Source organism: Corvus brachyrhynchos, unplaced genomic scaffold (genome assembly GCF_000691975.1).
Source record: "Corvus brachyrhynchos isolate BGI_N302 unplaced genomic scaffold, ASM69197v1 scaffold22, whole genome shotgun sequence".
Classification (NCBI taxonomy): domain Eukaryota; kingdom Metazoa; phylum Chordata; class Aves; order Passeriformes; family Corvidae; genus Corvus; species Corvus brachyrhynchos.
Genome location: NW_008238355.1, coordinates 2,770,096 through 2,791,618, shown reverse-complemented (window position 1 = coordinate 2,791,618; position 21,523 = coordinate 2,770,096). Strand labels below are relative to the sequence as shown.

At 39.4% G+C, this 21,523-nt stretch overlaps 1 protein-coding gene across 1 annotated transcript in view; it reads right to left on the bottom strand.

The window, feature by feature from the left end:
- Nucleotides 1–646: 646 nt before the first annotated feature.
- The window catches only part of ACO1 (aconitase 1), a 35,499-nt gene continuing 14,622 nt past the window's right edge, over nucleotides 647–21,523 (bottom strand). Inside the window, exons 4-21 of the mRNA XM_008634531.2 lie at nucleotides 20,698–20,835; nucleotides 19,310–19,379; nucleotides 19,023–19,206; nucleotides 16,207–16,346; nucleotides 15,100–15,271; nucleotides 14,570–14,670; nucleotides 13,449–13,565; nucleotides 12,050–12,209; nucleotides 8,706–8,841; nucleotides 8,128–8,212; nucleotides 7,690–7,846; nucleotides 7,028–7,152; nucleotides 6,154–6,258; nucleotides 5,330–5,472; nucleotides 3,744–3,891; nucleotides 3,206–3,328; nucleotides 2,091–2,276; nucleotides 647–1,347 (exon numbers count right to left, since the gene is read on the bottom strand). Coding sequence (XP_008632753.1) covers nucleotides 1,234–1,347; nucleotides 2,091–2,276; nucleotides 3,206–3,328; nucleotides 3,744–3,891; nucleotides 5,330–5,472; nucleotides 6,154–6,258; nucleotides 7,028–7,152; nucleotides 7,690–7,846; nucleotides 8,128–8,212; nucleotides 8,706–8,841; nucleotides 12,050–12,209; nucleotides 13,449–13,565; nucleotides 14,570–14,670; nucleotides 15,100–15,271; nucleotides 16,207–16,346; nucleotides 19,023–19,206; nucleotides 19,310–19,379; nucleotides 20,698–20,835 — 2,404 coding nt within the window. The 3' untranslated portion in view covers nucleotides 647–1,233. The remainder of the gene's footprint in view (nucleotides 1,348–2,090; nucleotides 2,277–3,205; nucleotides 3,329–3,743; nucleotides 3,892–5,329; nucleotides 5,473–6,153; nucleotides 6,259–7,027; nucleotides 7,153–7,689; nucleotides 7,847–8,127; nucleotides 8,213–8,705; nucleotides 8,842–12,049; nucleotides 12,210–13,448; nucleotides 13,566–14,569; nucleotides 14,671–15,099; nucleotides 15,272–16,206; nucleotides 16,347–19,022; nucleotides 19,207–19,309; nucleotides 19,380–20,697; nucleotides 20,836–21,523) is intronic.

The window sequence follows — 21,523 nt, the reverse complement described above, 5'->3', positions numbered from 1 at the left end:
TAGCCTGTAGCAGGTACAGTGCAATCCCTGTGCCCTCCTTAAGTGTCTTCTTTCATAACTATTTTAATAGTTGTTTCTTATCCAGAAACAGCCAGACCTGACTGCACTAAAAACACATTAGGAGATTACTTTGAAAGAATTTCTCCACTATGTTAATTGTTGTGGCAGTTGCTGTAAATACAGTTAAGAGCGAGAATTAGTACCATAACCTTGTTGATCCCTGAGTAAGAGTAGATTTTTTTATCCCTGTAAATATATTCACGTGGCATTGTTGATTGGGCAGTCACTGACTTCATTGAGTGCATTAATATAATTACTGGTTGCTAACTGCCATAGAAATTGCTGACAAGGATCTTGAAATTGTGGAGATTGTCTTCTTGAGGTCACAAAACAGAGGGAATTACATCATGCCAATATTCTGTTAGGTTACAGAAGGCTTACAGAAGACAGAAGACTGTTAGGTTACAGACAGTATCTGACTGTATTTGTATTCATTCTCTCATGCAGACTTGTCAGAGAAACTAGAATTACAACATGGAAAGTCAAGACTTGGATGATTCTGTTCCTACAGGGACAATGAGAGGAGTTTAAGTCGAAGTTTTGTTCTACATCCCAATACTAAGGATAAAATGACAGAAACCACCAAGCTTTTTAAAAATAAATTTTATTTTATCCATTAGAAATATCCCCAATAAGTCCACCTTTCCACAAAGGCTTAGATTTTAAACAGAGTTCACATTTTTTAAAATTAATAAACAGCTAAATAATTTCAGTATTAGATTCAGATTCTGTTTAACTGAATAAGAAAGCAAGTCACTGTCAGGTAATCAGGAAGGAATAAAATTTTTTTATACTGTCAGTTAATTTCTACATCACTGATATGAGCATAGAACTTAACTTCAGAGTCAAACTAAGTGGATCAAATACATGAAATCAGCACATGATCTGCCACAGTTCTACAGATGCCAGCAGTGTTTTAATGACTTTTGCACTGTATTCTAAGGTAAGTCAACTGCCATACAAAACAGTTAATAAATGCTGTTTATATGGGTGTGTCCAGTTTCCTGATACACAGAAAAATTCAGCATTGTAAACAAGCCCTCTAATAAAATCCACAGAAAAAAAATTGTTCACTTTATGGTTCACACTTCGAAATGCATGATTACTATAGTTTTATTGTGCTCACGAGAAGCAGGCTTGTACCTGGACCTTTTCGCCTAATTTTTTTTTTTATTAGGATGCCATTTTCCGGATCATGTAGTTCAGAATGCCGCCATTGTGGAAGTAAGTGAGCTCCACATCAGTGTCAAATCTCATGATGGCATGAAAGGTTTTCCCGGTGTCCAGCTGTTGGGTCAAAGAAAGTCATTCAAGCAGCAGAACCTTGCACATGTTACTTGACATCATAGTAAAATAAGGACTACTAGGATATTTTGCCATCTTAAAAAATTGTGATAGAAAGCTAAAGTGAACAGGCACCAGTACTTCTATCCACATTAGACTACAGGAAGCTGCTTAAGAGGAAACAGGTTTAAAACAAACCATAAACACAGTATGGAGTCTCATTGCATTGGCTGCTTCATTTATAACTGAGAAATTTATGTGGATTTTGAGTGACTGGTCCAAAATACAGGATGGCTTTATGTTAAATGAAACAATTTGAGCATCCTGCTTTTATATCCCATCATAGTAAATCATAGAAAATCATAGAATGGTTTGGGCTGGAAGGGACCTTAGGGATCACCTAGTTCCAACCCCCACTACCATGGGAAAGGAACATTCCACCAGAGAAGGTTGCTCAAAGCCTTATCCAACCTGACCTTGAACCCTTCCAGGGAGAAGGAATCCACAACTTCCTGGGCAGTAGTTCCAGTGCCTCATCTCAAATTACTCCTTGTATCTAATCTAATTCTACCCTCTTTCAGTTTAATCCCTATTAGAATAACTGTTTTAATCTCCTTCTCCATCTCAATTCTTTCCCCTATTTTATGTGAGAGAATCTGACTCCACATGACAGCATATGTTTTGAAGAGACAATTTTGAGTAAAATTACAGTGATTCAGAAAATTCAGCTCTTAAGTGTCTCATACCTTAATCTGGATATTCATCTGTGGTTTTAGTTTTTCAGGAATGATAATCGTGTAACGCTCCCGTCCAGTGAGTCCTAAAGTTCCTGCATCCTCTCCAGGTAAATACTGCAGAGGAATCACTCCCATTCCTACCAGGTTGCTTCGATGAATTCTTTCATAGCTTTCAGCAAGTACAGCCTTGACACCCTGGGAAATACACAACAGGTTGAGTTATTTCATAGTTCAGAACAGTCTTTCTGCACTCATAAAAAGAAAATTGGTTCATTTGTGGTCTCCTCCATTTCATTTACCATCTACTGGTAGAGTCAGCAGGTCTGTCTGACAGCAAACTGTCCAGGATGACTTGGCTGTATGTTAACCTTCACACCTCTTTTAAAACAAGCCTGACTCAAAAAAGTTACATGCGTTTTCTCAGGAATCCCGCATTCTACTTTAACATGTCTAATGCAGGGCACCACTAGTCATTTCCATAACTCTCCCTAATTTGGTGTTGCCCTCCTATAAGCACCAGTGTGCAGTTTAATTCATTTTGAACATTTTACATGTTAATACAGTTAATACAAAAACTCGTTGCCAGAAAAAAACTCCAAAAGCCTAGCTAAACTTAAACACCAGCTCTCATAAGACGTTTTCTAATAAGGCAAGAAAGCTTGAATCAGAGTTCTTGCTGTAAACAGTGCTGTAAGACTGGACAGACGAAGAAAGAAACCGGTATTTCACTGTATGTGGATCTCTATTCGGCTCCCATAGTGAAGCCATGTTAAATTTAATTTTCACTGATATTCTTCTCTTACACTTTCTAGTTTTCTTGCTAAGTGAGCTTAAGGATGCTGCTGCAAGCAAAACTATGATTTATGGGGTTGTGGAAAGTGGAAGGAAAGAAACTGGCCTTTCTAGTGTAGCCTTGTGGATTTCTAGATGAAGATCAGTCAAGACTCTATTAATATTAAACAGCTTTGGCAACTACTGTGGTTCTTGGAGGCAGCTGAGATTTCAAAATAGCTCTTGCTACCAAAAGTGAGAATGAGCTACCCAGGATGTTGGTCATAAGCTAGTCTTACTGACAAATTAATGCACTTTTAATACTGTCCTCCTAGTTTACTGTAGCCACTCACCAAGAGGAATGGTCCTTTAGCAGCCCAGTCTCTGGAACTTCCCGCACCATACTCCTTCCCAGCCAGCACAATCAGAGGATGACCAGCCTGCTTGTATCTTTCTGCAGCATCAAACACGTCCAGCTGGAATAAAAATGCCAAACACTTTGTAAATTTTTTGCGAGTGGAAGCACAGTTCCAGGGAAAGGAGGAAAAAAAAGTGTCCCCTCATAAACAATTGAAGCCCACAACTTCCACCAAATAGCTCTTAAGGATATCGACCATACAGCACTTTGTAGCTTTCTAGTCTGATCTCACTCTCCACACAAACCTGCACCTTCCACTGCTGCTTTTACAGTAGTTACACTCTCCACAGATATGCCTGAAAGCACCACATTGCATAAGTACATGTGACTGCTTCCCTGAGTCAGCTCCTGTCCCCTCAATTAGCTTTATTTAAAAGGCACTGAAGCAAATGACCTAAGCTGTAAGAAGGAAAGCCAGCACTAATCCAGTCTGTTGTCAGTGAGCCACAGTTTAGAGCAGCATGTGTACTTACAATTTCCCCAGAAGGGAAATGGATAGTCTGAGGTCCTTGTTTATCAATAAACTTGTTGACCAAGCGAATGTTTGCAAATGTCCCTCTGGCCATGACAGCATCATTCCCTCTGCGGGAGCCATAAGAATTGAACTCTCGAGGAGTCAAGCTATTAAGGGAAAGAAGAAAGGAAACTGTGTTGCTTTTAGACTAAAAGCATTCTGTGCTCTAAAAAAAGAAAGTAATAAACCGGTGTTTATGAGGCAGGTATGTACATAGTTCCCACCCTGACAGGAGCATCCAGTTAGCCAATACTTCTACTTTTCAGACGTTTTGTAAGAAAAGAGAAATAATTTAAAAATAGCTATGGTTTGGTCATAAAAAGCAGCTTCCATAGTATTCTCAACTCTTGCCCTAGAAAACAGTATCTGACAGTGAAGCAAGGATATAATTTATATTGTCAGAAGATGCAACGTGACTTTTTTCTTAATAGCTGGTGCCTGCAAATCCTCCTTATTATTTATATTACTATAGCATCTAGAAAACAGGCAGAGCACTGTGCTAGATAGCTGAAAGGCAGCAAGAACCTCTGCTGCAAGTTAGAACTACAGAAAAAAAAGTTCACTTGCAAACAGAAATATGAGAATGAGGGGACACTCCAGTCTAACCAGCAAACAAAAAATACACTGGAATGTGAAAGAAAATTAGACTGTTTGCATTGGTCTACATCTAAACTGCAGGTATGACATACATCATCTGTTTTATAATGCATGTAGGACTATTCAGATTTTCAACTAACTGATAGCAGGACGGTCAAAGAGTCCAGAGCAGTTGGTTTTCATTATATCACAGTGTTTTAATCCATTTTTTCCCAAAATTATTAAGTCTAATGAGTTAGGACATTTTTTATGTCAGTGCTGTTGCTCAAAACATCACTGAAGTTGTAAGAAGTGCTGAATCAGAGAATAAAAGCATTATATTAGCTGTGCAGACTGAAAGGTCAACTTGGTAAGTTGACCTATTCAGTCTTGCCTTAAGTTGAACCCCAAGTACTAAACTGACAGACTGGCTATAGAAAAAATTAACATTTTACAAGAGTTTGGATTCCAACCACAATAGATTTGCCAGTTTTTGCAGCTGCACCGAAACCTTAACTTCTGGATGTTCTGTAGTGCCTAAGAGCCTAGCTCTAGGAACCAGTTGCACATGCTAGAAGAAATGAATATAAAACCCATTTTTGGCACTAAGGAAAACGGTCATTTTGTTTTGATATGGAGACAAATCTTGATTCCCTTATTTATGAATAAACTTACAGGCTAGTTTTTGCAGTAAGTCATCCTCTTCCCCTATTTCCATTAAAAGGTCTTTAGCTCTACAGTGATAACACATGTACAGAACTCAATTCTACTTCTTACACATAGTGAGAGCTGCCGAAGCAGCAGAAAGAGAAATGTTTTTCTTTCTTAATTTATATGTTGTCCGGGCATCCGTTAAGGTATACAAGTGTATGTGAACAGACAGAAGGTATGTGTGCATGTAACACGGTATAATAGTTGCGGTGTGTTTGCTCTTCCCACTTCATGACAAGAACAAGAAGCAGTGCTTACCCTCTGCTGGTCAAATAACGGGCTGCAGGACTATTTCTTGCGATGTTCCCTGCTGGAGATATGTGGTCAGTTGTCACAGAATCCCCAAAACTCAATAGGACATAAGCATCTTCTATTGTTTTCGGGGTCTGAAGAGCCAATGTCTAAGTCATCATAAACACAAACAAAACAATTAATACACGAAAAATAATTCCTTTACCTTTCTCAAAAAAGTGGAAATTGCAAAATAAAGTCTCCCTTTTTATACAAGTTAGGAGAAAGAAAAAACCCAACCCTATTAAAAATGTTTATGTTCTTGAACAAACATGATGCCCCGCCTGTCTGCCGGCAGGCTCATGCATGAAGAAAATAGAGGAGACAAGAAAACCAGCCAAGGCTTCCTGTGTGACACATGCATGAAAATCCAGGATTCCTATACCTGTGCATACATTAAAATCTCCATTTACTTTTAAATGGCACTGAATTAGCAATCCAAACATGGAACTATTTGCTGCAAAATGCAAGCAGGCAGAACTGTGCGTTTCATTTCCTACTCTTTTTTTTTTTCCCCTTTCTTTGTGACTATTTAGAAGTATTTCAACTTAAAAGGAAAATGAGACTTTTCGAGAGCCCTGAAGTGAAAGGGAATCCTTACAATTTTGAGATTCACTCATGTCTTTGTATTAAAATGAACACAATAGTGCAATTCTAACATTTAAGAACCAGGGCCGCAACAGGCTTTTATGGATTCTCTCAGGCCCCTTGGAGTGGCGTTACCTCACCTTCAATATGAGTCAAGACCACTGCACACTTTGACTTGATTCAAAGAAAAAGAACATACGTACCAGACCATCAAAGAAAGGAGGAGACTTGATATAAGTAGACTTGGGATTCCAAGTATACAGTTTATCTGAAGGAGCATCTAAGGCATTCCAAGATTTGTTTACTGTCTGAAAAACACACAGAATCCTTTCACTGGTTTCTAAGACTTCAGAAGCAACATAATTACTTTAGAATCCAGGTGAAATTACAAATTTGACTTCAGCAAAAGCCTTGTGTATTTCTTAGAGCACTTTGGAAAATGCACATAACAATATACATTATGTTTGAGGGGGTTTTTTTAATGATTCTATCTATTAAAAGATTTAGGAAAATCCTCACTTCATTACAAAAGAAGAGACATTCATCCTGTTTTCTGAGAATAACTTGTATTATGTACACAGGTAACACTTTATAATTCTCTAGTGTATTTTTCAGAAATTTTAAGAAGCTTCCCTAACATATCAACCATAAGAACATTTTGTTTCAACACTTGAGAAAGATTTGCAGGAAGACATTACCAGGTACAAGTTTTTTTTTCTGATGTCAATCCTGTTAGTTAATGCAAATGAATTTTATGTCAGCTGAAAAAAAAATCAGACATTTGTGAAGCTGGAATATTCTACCTTCTAGTATCAGCTGGGGATGGCTGTTGAAAACGCATCATCTACATGTTACATTAAAAATATCAAACAGAGCGATTTTCAAAACATGACTGTCTGTAAAAATGAATTAATTATCCAAATAATTTTTTAAAAAAACCCTCATTTGAATATTTGTGAGAACAAGAGCAACACCCATAGATGAAAAAGGTTCATTTCATTATCATGGCCATCTTATTTAATGTCTTCAGAATAGCATAGTACATCAATCAAACTACTGCCAAGAGGATTAATTCACCTCTATTTTTTGGTAGACCTCCTTGAACATCCCAGGAATAACAAATTGACGCTCAACAGCCTGAATCTCGTTTCTTGTTGGCCAGATATCTTTCAGGAAAATCTTCTTCCCCGAAGCATTTATTCCTGTATAAAATGGTATTGTAACATTTGTTGCATAAATTTTTCATTAAGAAGAAAAAAGTTTACCACTGTGTCCTCTAGCTATGTGCTCCTTGTAACACTCAGAGGACACTTTATTTCTCCTACAAGGATCTGACAAAAAAGTGTGCCACAGACTTGATAATGCCTGTACATAATCCTTCTTTTGTGACTTCCCATGGCCTTCCAGAATAATTCATAGAATCATTTATGCTGGAAAGGATGTTTTAAAGTTGTCTGCACAAGGAAAAGCTACTAACTCAGGTTAGCTCTTGAAAGACTATCACCTGTATAAAACCAAAAATACCACCCAGTGGAATCGGGGGGAAGCCACACCTGAGCATTATTCTTTCTCCATCATAGTAACTCCTTGTTGCTCTGACTCTTAACAATTACATACTCTGTCTCCCAGAGGTGCTTAGTACTTTAAAACACTTCCCTAGGACAAATGTTTCTGAAGAGCTTAGTTCCAAACAGTTTCGTTTATAAGCTGTGAAAAGAAGCATCCTGACACTGTCTTACCCAAAGGCTCTTTCTCAAAGTCAATCCGGATGGTCCCTGCAATTGCATAGGCTATCACCAGTGGTGGGGAGGCCAGGTAGTTAGCACGGGTGTTGGGATGGACACGCCCTTCAAAATTCCTATTGCCAGACAACACACCCACTGCCACGAGGTCTCCCTGTAACACAGAGTTTGAGACAAAGATACGTGACGTGCTTGCAGAATCCACACACACAGCAAGTCTGCAGAGCCTCACTACACTGCAACAACAATGACTGGACAGTCACAGAATTGTCTCCTTCCAAACAATCCCAAAACATGTCCCACAGAAAAGAGAATACAGACTGAATTTACTTTGTACAGAGCTGAGAAGAGTCAACACACAGTATAATACAGCTCAGAACAGCACACAGCAGAGAACAGCTTACATAAATGAGCTGCACAGGAAAAACTGCATACCTGTGTAATGGCCTCAACAACAGACTCTGGTAAGGGTCCACTATTGCCAATACATGTCATGCAGCCATAACCCACCACATCAAACCTATACAAAGCACAAAAATAATGGTGAACAAAAAGCTATCTTGAAGCAAGACATCTAACCACTCAGCAGTTGGCAATGGTTACTTTCAGGAGATGCACTGCTTTAACAAATGAAATGGTGCTGAAAACAGCATTTTTGAGAATGCTCTATTTTTACCATTGCAGTGACTGTCTATGCACACAGAATGGGAAATGTTGTTCCTCTTACTAGGTAACACAATATAGTGTGATTTAGACTATTTCAGAATGATAGTCTTGAAAATAACCCATTCTCATGCTTAAGAACGTAAGTCCTCAAGAAGCTACAGCAGGCCTTCATCATTGTTATAAAGCCGGCCAACACAACAGCAGTGTGTTCACTCATGCAGGATCATATCATAAGGTACCTGCAATATCTTTAAGCTGTACAGAGAAATAGTTATTCTATTGCATCACATGTTGACAATGCTTTTATTGAAGCACCCACAGGACAACAGCAAGAAAAGCACTCCTACCCTAGTTGAGAAAGGTAACGCATAACTCCACTCTCCCTCAGATAGTAAGTGACAACCCCGCTTCCTGGGGACAGGCTGGTTTTAATGTATGGCTTCACTGTCAAACCAGCTTCAACAGCTTTCTTAGCAAGCAATCCTGAAAAATACAGAGGGTGGTTGCAGATTTTCCTGGAAGTGAAGACAGTTTGGTGGATAAGCATGTTAAGAGAAGTACCATTAAGTAAGTGGGAACAGAAAAGGCAGCAGCAATGAAATTGTGAGCCAACAGCAGTGATTCCATAATAACCAGCTTAAGTGCTCTGTTGAACTGTAGATCCAGACTGCAATTTCTGTTCCACTAGAAAGTTGATGGCAGATGCTTTCAATAAGATGCATTCACTGGGGCAGCAAGCAGACATTCAAAATTCAGAACACTACTTTTAAGACAAATGTCTCACAAAAAATGCAAGGAAGAACCGTTAAGTTCCCGCTTACCATGGTCTAGTAACCCAGAGAAGAAACAACTGCCAGCATAGCGCTTGCTACCCCCAGAAGCAGAAAGCTATCAGAGCACCAACGCTGGCCCTTGCCACAAACAAGCTATCTCACAATCCACAGCTTGTTGCACAAGTGCTGTTTTACTACTCCTGGATTTGTAATATGCATAGAGATGTTTCAATGGAACATGTTACTAGACACACACATTTATCCTGAATTCATTCCTTTGAAATTAATTGTCCACACATAGACGAATGTTCAGAAAACAAGTCCTCCCCAGTTCTTTCCCAGGGTGAATGTAAAAGAAGCAGCAGATAGGCAAACTATGCAAAACTTCACATTCACATGCTGCGTTTTCCCTCTCACACAACATCCATTTAGGTAAGAAAATAGACATAAGCTGTGCTTTGATCCAACATGATCTCCGACAGGAAGATGTCATCAAACTGTTTTATGTTTGCCAGCTGTCTGGCAGCTCTGCTAGACACGACCTGGACCATGACACTTTTAAGTGTTGTGTGAAATGGCCTACACACGTGAATTTAAAGAAGCGGTCCTATTCCTGAAATTGATGAGGCTCCGTAGCTACTGAAGAGGAAGTTGCAGAAACTGGAGCTCTTGGATACTTTTGCAAATGAAACCATGAACAAATGATCATCCTAGGAACTGAGAGTTTGACAGCCTGTTTGAAAGTGTTTCCTTCAGTCTTCCTGCTCACATCACTTCTGAAAAGACAGCAAAGTCAAACTCTCAAAACTGGCAAGGAAATGCCAGAACTTCAATTCCTCTGAGCAACCTTAATCCAACACCTTTATAAACTCAGATTAGGCTGTCAAGGTTCCTACAGCACATACCCACTATCCCCACAGACACACAGCCCCCACTTAGTGTGATACATAGTTTGAAGTAGTTTGAAACAACTGTTCATATCCTGGATTTTTTAGCTTGGTTACTTATTTGGGAACACTGTATGTTTATTTATTTTCATTTGAAACCTCATCCTGAAAGCCAAATTATCGCATTTCTTGTGGGTATCTCAGAGGTTGTCAACACATTTGTTTACAAACATTTATCAGAGACTGACAATTACCTTTTCCTTCCTTGTCAAGGTCAAAACGTAAGTGCTGCTGTACAGAACGGCAGCAAAGGTGGGAGTAGCCACCAAATCTGAGCACGTACACTAAAATCCTTAGGATTACATTCTTCACGGTGCTGTGCATTACATAGTAGTGAATGCACTCAAAGAACCAACTTTATTTGTATCTGCAGTGCATTCTACATTTTAAACTCATAGAGCTATTAAACCAAGATGGTTGAAAGATCAGTATCCCTACTGCCACAGAGAGAGTTAAAAAAGCATGTCATTAGCCTGGAAGCCAAGCACTTCAGGAGACTGTCCTGAACAGGTGACACAACTGAGGATACACACTCAGCTAGAACTAAGGGAATAGACAAGGCAAAGAGAGTCTGCCTGGAGAAAACCTACTTCTTGATCCTTGGAAGAAAGAAATACAGCTCTATTTCTGTGATTATGCAGAATGGACCTGAGAAAGAGGTATGCTGCCTTGGCTGTCCTGTTAAGGGCAAGTGGACTGGGACACCTTGTTCAATTCCGTTCCTCTCAAAGTGGTAAGAAAACGAGCAGGTCTCTCCTCTGTTTCCCTTTTGCCCTCTTTTGTCTTAGTTTATGATGGACTTTGAAACTGCTGCCAGAATTTAAAAGACTTTTTGTGCCTGGGAGGGGGGTGAACTGCTGGTACTGTAAAGCACCTAAAGACAGATCCTAGTCTGAAAACAGGTGAAAATATCACATCAAAAAGCCAAACACAAAGTGAATGTTGACAGAGACTGTTGACAAGCCAAAAGCTTCCCAGCACCACACAGGAATAAAGACAAATTACATTACTTTAACCAGGAAATAATCCTCTCTGGTCAAGGGCCTTTGTATTGCCCATTGCACATCCCTGCTGACCTTTGTAGGAATAAAGTCTGCATCACATGAACAGTCTGACAGACTAGTAAGCCCTAATGCAGCGATGATCCTACAGATGCAGTGACAGATACCATCTGTATATATGTTTGCAGAAGAGAGAAAGAAATATGTGAACATGTAGCCAAGCATCTGGGAAAGTGGGCCAAACTTGTCCAGTACAGACTGAACCCTTTGAGGTGACACTCTTCATTCCTATTTTGTTGCCAGAAGTACACATGAGGAATGACAAATTTTCTGCCCAGACTAGTCATGTTAAAAATGAACAATCTCCTGACCTGAAATTTTACACAACCAAGTCAGAATGTTCTGTAGTGGTGAATACCAAGCCCACCTCTGGCCTCTTCTTGGATGCAGTTGAGATGTAAAAGAAAAGGCTCTGAAAGCTCTCAATCCCTGAGAACACAATTTGCTTCCTCTAGTTACACCTAACATGCCCTCAGACTCTTTGTAACAACCTTAGAAGGCAACCTCTAGCCAAATGTGTGTTTTGTACTTTGCTGACAGATCAGAGCACCTTATGACTTACACCAATAGACCATTCTTCACAGTCCCTCTTCTGGCTTTGACTTTCAACAGCCTCTTCTTAGCTCTATATATCAGCTTCTGTGCATTTGAAAAAGTGTCAAAAGTGTTGGTTAATTAAGTTCCAGCTTGCCCTGTAGAGAAGACAGTGCAGGAAGGACACATTTTTGTCAACCTACATTTCTAGCTACCACTTCCAGAAGTCCTTCTGCTACCCAGAAACTAAGCTCAGTTTTAGCACTCCAAATGACAAAACCAGGACTGTACGTGTTGAATTTCATCAGTGTTGTTAGTGTCTTTAAGACACACATCCAGAGCCATAAACTACTGCACATTAGGCAAAACAACTTACCTGCACCCAACATAACTGAGGGATTACTGGTGTTTGTACAGCTTGTAATGGCCGCAATCACGACTGAACCATGAGCAAGCTCGAAGTCACAGCCCTCAAAATTAAATTTGACTATGCTGTTGTGTCGGTCTGGTGCAATTTGGAATCCCTTGAATCCTTGCTGCAGGAGGAGAAAATAAGAATCAAACGGAGTGGATAACAAATATTTTGACTGAACATCAGGCTGTTTTTTCACCAATGAGAAGCATCTTTTAGTCACATCCATGCATGTGCTTTTAGGTCTGATGGTGAAGGCTTGCATCTCAGGTCAACCAAAATGGTGGACAAAAATTATTTTTTCTGGAGTTTATCCTCTTCTCTGTTTACTGGTAAAAGAGGCAGCCTTTGCAGCAAAATGTATTTGTATTTTCTTCCTGCATGAACATATCCTCCTTCGGACTGCTTAGATGCTTCCTACTCCTGTATGTTCCAGATTCCTGACCACACATAGTCTTAGTACACAATCTAGTCCTGAAATTTTAGCCTTAACATATAAGATTTTTAAGCCATGATTACCAAACAGCTTAAATGTATACCAGGAGCTGATTTGAGAGGTAAAAGTCTGACAGTTCAAAAAAAAAAAACAAAACCAAAGAGCAAGAAAGCACTGTTCATGCCATGAAAAGCAAGATCACCTAATGGAGTTTGGAAAATGTAACAAACTGAGAACTACTGGAAACTGCTGGAGTTTAGGTTTCTCGATTTACATCACTAGAGTTCTGTAATGCATTTAACAAGGATGGTTACTGTATCACATAAGGATTCAAAGTGATTTAGAAAACTAAAGTATCCAGGAATATTCATTCAAATACAAATCTAGTTCTTCTTTCAATGACCACTGTTGACTGGATGATGCAGAATGTAGTCATTGTTTCCTGTCTACCACCAACATCACAGTGTCACAGAGACACACGCAGTTCCGCTCTGCTAAATAGATTCAATTCTTAGTGCAAAACTACGCTGTGGATAACTTGGGCATAAACTCCTTGGAATGCTTGGAGAGCTGAAGAGCTGGGTAGTTAGCTCAGAACTCAGTGCAGTAGGTATTTTGGCCCCTCTATTAACAACCCCCCTTTGTGGCAAGTTCAGAAATCTCTAATGTATGTCAAAACCATGTTAGACCTAAGATCAGAAAGAAATACTACTCCAATAGGATTTGAACAGTTTTATGCAAGAGAAGCAACACTGCAATTTTGAACTACCTATTGCTTCTGTCACACTCAAAACTGCAGTCTAATACCCTCATATATTTTTCAGTAGGCAAACAAACAACACACAACCCCAGAACGTAGCTCGTGAACACCAGACAGCTTTAAGAGGCATGCATTAGTTTATTTGCCCAAGTGTTCCCAGTCCCTACCTTGGCTCCCAGACAAGTCTCAAAGTCCTTCTTCATATCTGACACAGCAACTTTGTCCTGAGGTCTTTTTGGTCCACTGCAGCAAGGCACAACAGTATGGAGATCCAACTCAACAACCTGTTCAAGTAAGATAAACAGAGAGTGGTTGGGCACTGCCTGGTAGGTTGAAGTCAGGTAAGCCACAGGTATGCATACCTCTGCTGTTGAACCAATGCTAAGTCTGCACATCTTTATTTGCAGAAATTATTGAAGACACGTGAGAAGGGGAAGATCAGAAGAAAAGGAGCAGTTCTAGTTTTAAACACTGCCAGCTCATAGGTATGGCTATCAAAAGTACTAAACTTATTGAAAAACCAAATGTGACTAAAGCATCTAAGCGTATAAATTATTTTTTAATTTGTCTTTTCGCATGCTAGCGGCAGGTTAAAAAATTATGTGAAGAAATACTGGTACTGACACAAACCAAAGCAGACTATTCATCTATTCCTCACCCACATTCCAACTTTGTTTTCATAATGTGCTACATCCTTCCAAAGACTTCCTATAAGATTTTTGAATAATCATGCAAACCCAAACACAAGTTGCAAAATAAAATTTTTCAGTAGAGAAAACCAGGAATATTCTTGAGTTTCCTGGACACAGAGTAAGATCTTAATTTTCTTGCATAGAAAATTAGTTGTGTGCTCTGTGGTTACAACACAGGGCTTCTAAGGGTCCTGATTCACACAGTAAAATAACCAGCTGAACAGAAGAAGTGTAAAACTGCAAACAAGTCTCACACAGACAACATCCACGCTATCTCCATAGCTACACTTCAGAGCACTCTTCAATCTGGCAGGACTTCTCAAAGCCCCATGGAACAAACTACAGAATCTCCACCAGCTAGAGGTCAATTGAGAGCCAATCTATACCTACACCCAAGTTTTCACACCTGAAGAGCCAGCTGATTCATTCCACTGGGCCTTAAAATAAGACAGCTGTGCAGACCAAACCAAAGGATAAGAAATCCCTTGACTATCTCTTAATCCCTTGATTATCTCTTCTGTGAAAAACAGACAATTGTCACAATAAAATAAGACAGGGCATAAAGCAAGGAGCCAGAAGACAGAGTGGTTTCTAACCTGTGTGAAGTCTGGATCCTGAGAGGAGTTCTTGAAATCTCTTAGCATTCCCACAGCCTCAAGATACCTTTTTGTGCACATAACCTTCTCTTTGTCACGGCCTAAAATGAAAGCCAGATACAGCAAAAACAAAATGCAAGTTAAACAGAGGAACCACCACCTGACAGAACAAGAAAAAGTGTGTAACAGGCTATGTAGTGTCAACAGCACTACAAGACTCTTTCAAGACAAATATTAGACATCCACTAAAAACAAACCAATTGAGCAGACTTAGTGGCTTTTGCAGAACAAAATCTTAGGCTTGTTTCTGTCATCTGGACAAACTAGGATCAGATTTTGGGCAGGCTTAGGTTCTATAAGTCTAACACTCACCTCTTCCTAAACATGAATCCTAAGTGCAAAAACCAGCCTCAATAAAAAAACAAACTGAAGCTCAGGTGGCTTCACCTGATTCAATCCCACTAACGCCATATAGACCTGGAGTCCTTCTGTCAATTACCCCTTAACTTGTGGTCTCTTCTTACACTCACCAGTTTGTATCAGGTATCCAATGCTAATATCATCCACTGGGAAATAGGCAGCTGTTGCTCCATACTCTGGACACATATTGGCAATGGTGGCTCGGTCAGCAATTGACAGCTGGGCGACACCAGGACCAAAAAACTCCACAAATTTACCCACAACTCCAACTTGGCGAAGGTGCTGTTATAAAAATACAGTGCCTGTGTCATTGTTATGTGTCAAACGTAAGCAAGTCTGTTATGTGAAGATTTCTACAGCCATTTGAAACCAGGAAGCTTTTAGTAAACTAAATAATGAAGATGAGGACACAGATGTAAAGTTTCAGTAGTAAGGTACAACACAGGGACGTATTCCTTCTAAAACTTGCTCTTCCTCTCATTTAAACCAGACTATCTTACAAGAACTGTATTCTTTTCAACATGATGTTCTAAGAGGAGGAGAACTGTGTAGGGAGTCTTCAGCCAGCAAACCCACAAAGATGGGAAAACAGGGAAAACCAACTGCACAAGTACATCAGTCAAACTGAACACACACAATATCTGAATAAAATAATGAAAAAAATGTTGGCTTTCCCCATTTGAAGGTCTCTCTGTAGACAGCATCCATGATGAACTTGTGTACCAGATTTCTGACTTCCAACAACACTAATGCTGACCCAGAAATACTCTTAATTCAGTGACAATGAACAGAGTGAGTAACCATATTAAGAACATATGACATGAGTCAAACACCTGCACATGGAAGACATCAGACTAAAATGCTTACTGTCTGGTTTCCAGGATTTATATTGCCTTATTTTAAGTGGGGACTTCAAAAACAAGTCATCGGGGGATTTTTGAGGCAGAGGAAAAGCACTGTTGCTCCAAAACATTACCAAATTCCAAAATATCTCAACATATATTTTGTTTGGCCTCTTGGAAACAGATTGGCCTAGAAAATTGTCCTTGATCAGCTGATTCCAATCCACAGAGAGTGATAAAGCTTCTAAAAAGTCCAAAATTACTATGTGGAAGCCCAAACAGGGTTCTCTCAAGCAGTCAGTACAGTGACACTCTCCTACGGAATATGTTTAGCTCTTGGTAGTAATGGAAAAATATCGTATCTTGGTAATTTACCTTGGTAATGGTGAGCACAATGTCAGTGGATGTTACCAGTGGCTGAGGGTTTCCTACCAGCTTATAGCCAACCACCTCAGGAAGTACCATGCTGATCGGCTGTCCCAACATCACTGCTTCTGCTTCAATGCCACCCACACCTGCATGCAACAGGAGGATACAATGCAACTATTTAGAAGGATACGAAGGTGTCAGAGACAAACACATGAAGTCAACTGCCTGATGAGTACTCTATTTAGGGTGTGAAAGGGGAGAGAAAGCAGACAGCCTGAGTCTTCTGCTAAGAGGCACTCCTCATCTTACTACTGTTTCTGCAAGGTTGGGCTTTTTAATTTAATTTTATTTCCTATTTTCATCCTTGTTCCTAAGCTATTAGACAGGGTATTAGGTGAATCTAAATAACTTACTCTAAGAATGCTTGGGTTTCACAATAACAGATGTGAAAGTTTTATTTAATATCTTAAACCAAGAACCACTGACAAGGCACTGAACATGATGTGTTGTGAGTGAAATATAAGCAGACCATGATTGTTGGCCACCAAACGAAAACTCAGAAGTTATTTTGAAAGAAAGAAACGTTACTAAAGAATGCTAACAGAAAAGCTACTTGTTAAGACAGAAATATCTTCCCTTATGTCCACTACGTTTCAACAGGGTTTGGGACTGTGTAGGTGGGAACCCTTGCATAAGCACCTTCACTATTAGAATTCCAGCTACTACTTAATATTGCTAATTTATTAAGGTAATGTATCAAGATGTCATAGTCATATGCAATCTAACAAACCTGTGATGTTTATTATCTAGCAATTTGGCATTAAGCAGCCAAACCATCAAGCAGTTTTATAACTTGCTGCCTGTAAAAAGTCCCTCGTATGTTTATCTTCTCCTTTGAAATCTCCTTCTACCTTTTGTTTAGCTTAATGAATACTGAGCTAGAACAAACTGCCTTTAATAGTCACTTATGAATGCCAAATCACTACTCCAATCCTTTTTCCCACTTAATCTAATAATGGTTCTGAAAAATAATTTCTAATCTCTTTTATTCAAAATTACACACTTATGTTAATTTAAAAGATAATGCTGTGACAGATCCAGTCATGTGGCTCCTTTCACTGGGTGTTGAACTATTTTTAAAAAGTGAAGTAAGTCAATATAACTGACTGACTACCACTGACAGTCATGAACCAAGTTCAGCATTACCAGACTGTGGAAAGAAATGTTGGATCCAAGAGTATGCATTTTGAGCACATATGCTATAGACTGTGTCCAGCCATACTTTTCAAATTCTGGAGGAAAACTGAGGCTAAGAGTCACACTTTTCCAAGCAGCTTTTAGCACTACAACTTATCTAAATGATGGCTCCATGCATAGGCTGCAACCAAATATAGTATAAGAGATGTGTCTAATCCCAAAGATGTCATGTTTTAGATACACTGAACTTGTTTACCTTTGCATTCTAAGCCAAGAACTCTTTCATCCCTGATAGAAAGTCTCCATCAACCAATACTGCTACAGTAGTATAGCTGGATTATTAAAAACAAAAAGTCCTATCATATGTGGTGCTCAGAACTTCACAAGCACATTCATGAACAACTAGAAAATATTTTTGAAAAACACAGTGTGTTCCATATTTGTACAACAGCTGTTTCAATAGTGCTCCTATCACCATATCACATGAAAATAAAGCCTCAGCTGAAGTCTTTGCTACTGCAAATACTTCCACCCCATAGTTACTTATTTATTCAATAATTCAAGCACCACAGTTCACCACTACAAGGAAAAATAAATTACTTATATTTATTCCTGTAACAAATATTCTGCAGAGTACTGGTATTAGAACATCACAGTCCTGTTCTTCAGAATGTCCTCTCTGGCCATATTTAACTCACTCAGATTTAATTTTCAGCACCTTCCACCTAATAGATTAGTATTTGCAATACTTTTTGGATGACCCAACACTTTTAAAGTAGCCAAGTGACACAAGAACTATTGGATGGTCTATGATACTTCAATTCCCTTCCTTTATTTAATATTTTCCTTATCTACCTCCCTGTGATTTCAATGCAGAATAGAAAAGAATATATAAAAAACTCAAACAAAACCAACAACACATGCAGCAGAAATCATCTGAGGCAGTTACCAGAAAGGGGAGCTTAGTTACAAAGCCTTATATAACTGTAAGAGACCTTATCACACTACTTGCTTTCAGGGTTAGGCTACGTAACTGTGTCTAGCTGGCATGGAGATAACTTTTCTTCATAGCAGCCTCTATAGTGCCATGTTTTAGATTTGTGACCAAACTGGTGCTGATACCACACCAGTGTTTTAGCTATTGCTGAGCAGTGTTTACACAGTATCAGTGCATTTTGTTTCTCACCCTGCCCCTCAGCAAGTAAACTGGGGTGGGTAAAACATTGGGAGGGGCACAGCTGGGACAGCTGACCAGGGCTGAACAACAAGATATTCCATGCCATAAAACATCATGCTCAGCATCAATCTGGGAGGTGGGCTTTCCAAAGTAGCCACTGCCCAGGGACTGGCTGGGGTTTGAGGTGCTGATGGGAGGTGGTGACTGTCTTTGCATCACTTCTTTAATTTCCTTTCCTTACACTCACCCCTCTTCACTTAAATTGTCTTTGTCCCTACCCATTAGTTTAATCTTGCATTTGGACTTGCAGTTCTCTTCCCACATTGTGCTAGCAGGAGTGAGCAAGTGATAGGGTGGAGGTTAACCCACCAGCCCGGGTCAACTCATCAGAGCCCAAAACACAGCTCCCTGAGCCAAGAGACTACTCATGACATGCTGCTGTACGTACCCCAGCCAAGCACTCCCAAGCCATCTATCATGGTGGTGTGCGAGTCAGTGCCCACCACACTGTCTGGATAGTAGTAGCCATCCTGATCCATCACCACTCTTGCCAAGTACTCCAGATTCACTTGGTGGATGATCCCAGAGCCTGGTGGAATAATCCTCAAGTTTTTAAAAGCTTGAGAGCCCCACTGAAACAAAAAGAATTAGAGTAAAAAATTTTCAACATGAACACCAGAAGAACTTCCATTCACCGAATGTTTCTCCATGCAAGTAAGATTTTTTTTTCAGTACCTTTAAGAATTCAAATCTTTCTTTGTTCCTTTCAAATTCCAGGTCCTGATTTTTTTGTAAGCTGTCTGACCTGCAAGTGAAAATAATCAGCTGTCAGAACTAAAAATATCCACCTAAATTTTATATCTAGTCAAATATACCCAAAGGTTGAAAGGAAAGTAGATTTCTGAGCTAATGTGAATGCTGATCCATTGCACCTTTTTAACACCACTATAGGCAACCAATGAAACTGACTTAAGAAATCTTAAGAGATAATACCTGAAACCTGCTTCAAATGTGAATACTAATCTGCATTTGCCAGGCCTAAAAGTTGTAGCCTGAGGAAAGCAACACTGCATGTTACAGAAATGTGACTTTTCCAACACCTAAATCAGAAGTAATCAGCAAGGCAGTAAAGAAAACTGTAACACAACTATCTCGCAACTTCAGTTAAAAAGTCTGTCGCTATGATATAGTGCTGCCTGAAGCCTCTGTGTTTCAAAGTAGATAGTGTTAACAAATTTTTCATCTCAATAAGGTGCCTAACTTAGGTCTTCAGAACCTGAAAGAACTGAAGCATAGATCTGGCCAATGTTCTCTATGCAAGAGAAAATCTCTACTTTCTTACATATGTTCACGAGCCTAATAGAAATAAAATAAGGCTGTGACAAAAAATAATTATTAGTAACTGCAGACCAAAAAACTTCTAGAATATAGAAGGAAACCACCATAAAACATGTCATTGCAGGATCTGTTTGGAAGACTAGTTCAGTAGGCCCGTATTTATGTATCTTAGAGGGTAGAAGGACCTCTATACAGAGATCCTGTATTTCACTGTGGGTCTAGTGAAAGCTATTGAGTCTTTGTAGCATGCTGAGGACTGAGTAGCCTCATGTTTTTTTCCTGGACTCATAGGGGCCATAGCAAGCAGTGTCTTGTGCTCTTCTGCTTGGAGGCACTGAAGCAGAAAGCAGTTCCTCAGAGCTGAGCCTAGTGTAGATCATCTCTATTCTTAGAGAAGTGAGGAAGAAAGGAAATATTCTCATTTGTCCTTTCCAAAAACTCTATGGGTCAAAAAAGTGTATGTGGGAAAAAAGCTATTTCTGAGCAATTAATAGTAATGAAGCATTATTAAAAAAAAGTACAATAACCACAAGCGTGGATTGAGTCTGTTTCTATCAGCATTTAGTCCAGGCTTGTGCTGCTGAGAGATGCACCCCAGAGAGAGTAAAATTCTCCCTCTAACTCACCGCAGCTGATACAACAGTCTAACTTAAAAATTTCTTAATGTCTGGGATGTTGTAGTACAAATGCTAACAGTATCACCAGCAGAACTGACTTGATGATCAGTAACTGGATTCAGTTTACTTACTACCATTAAGAACAAAAGAGTGTTTTTCAATTCTTACTGCCTGTTAAAATCAACCTGGATGGAGTGATCTACCACGAGATCAGCAGGACAGATAGGATTGATTTTTTCAGGGTCCCCACCAAGTCTCTTCACAGCATCACGCATTGCAGCAAAATCAACCACAGCAGGCACCCCACTACAACAGAAACAAAATAGGCATGGTGAAACAACTTGGAAAAGAGAAAGAAACCCCAAAACCCAATCCTGAGATGCAGAACAGACAGCTACTGTCACATGCAAAGCAAACTACACTCCTCCACTTTCAATGCAAGCAAATAATGAGTAGTAACCAGAACTTCTGGCATTTCAATACTTGACTTATCTAAGAGATCATATACATTTCTATATTTTTTTAACAAAGCTTCTGACACTTCTCTGCACACACATTCTCAGCTTCTTCTGAGGTATGTCCTACCATGATATCTTCAACTAGCTTGGAAAACCCTCTTACTTGCCTATCTGATTTTGCTGGCTGCTGAGACAAAAAGAGTTCTCTGATATGCTCATAGGGATCTGGCATCAGTGAGCAACCCACTGAAAAAACCACATTTTTGTAAGAGCAGCCCAAAGCAGTAAGAGTTTCTGTTTTCAACTCTGACCATAAGGAAGCTATCAATTTTTAAAAATATCAGAAACCAAGAGCAACAACAAAAGCAGTAAAAGGCTTTGTAGTTCCTGAATTTTACCTTGAAAATCCTGAATGTTTACCAAAAACAAACAGAAAAAAGGATCCACATTATCTAACATGGACACAATTAATTGATGTTCAGCAGCTTGCAGCAGTTTGATATCCCAGGATAAGTTTTTTACAAGAAAAATAGGAA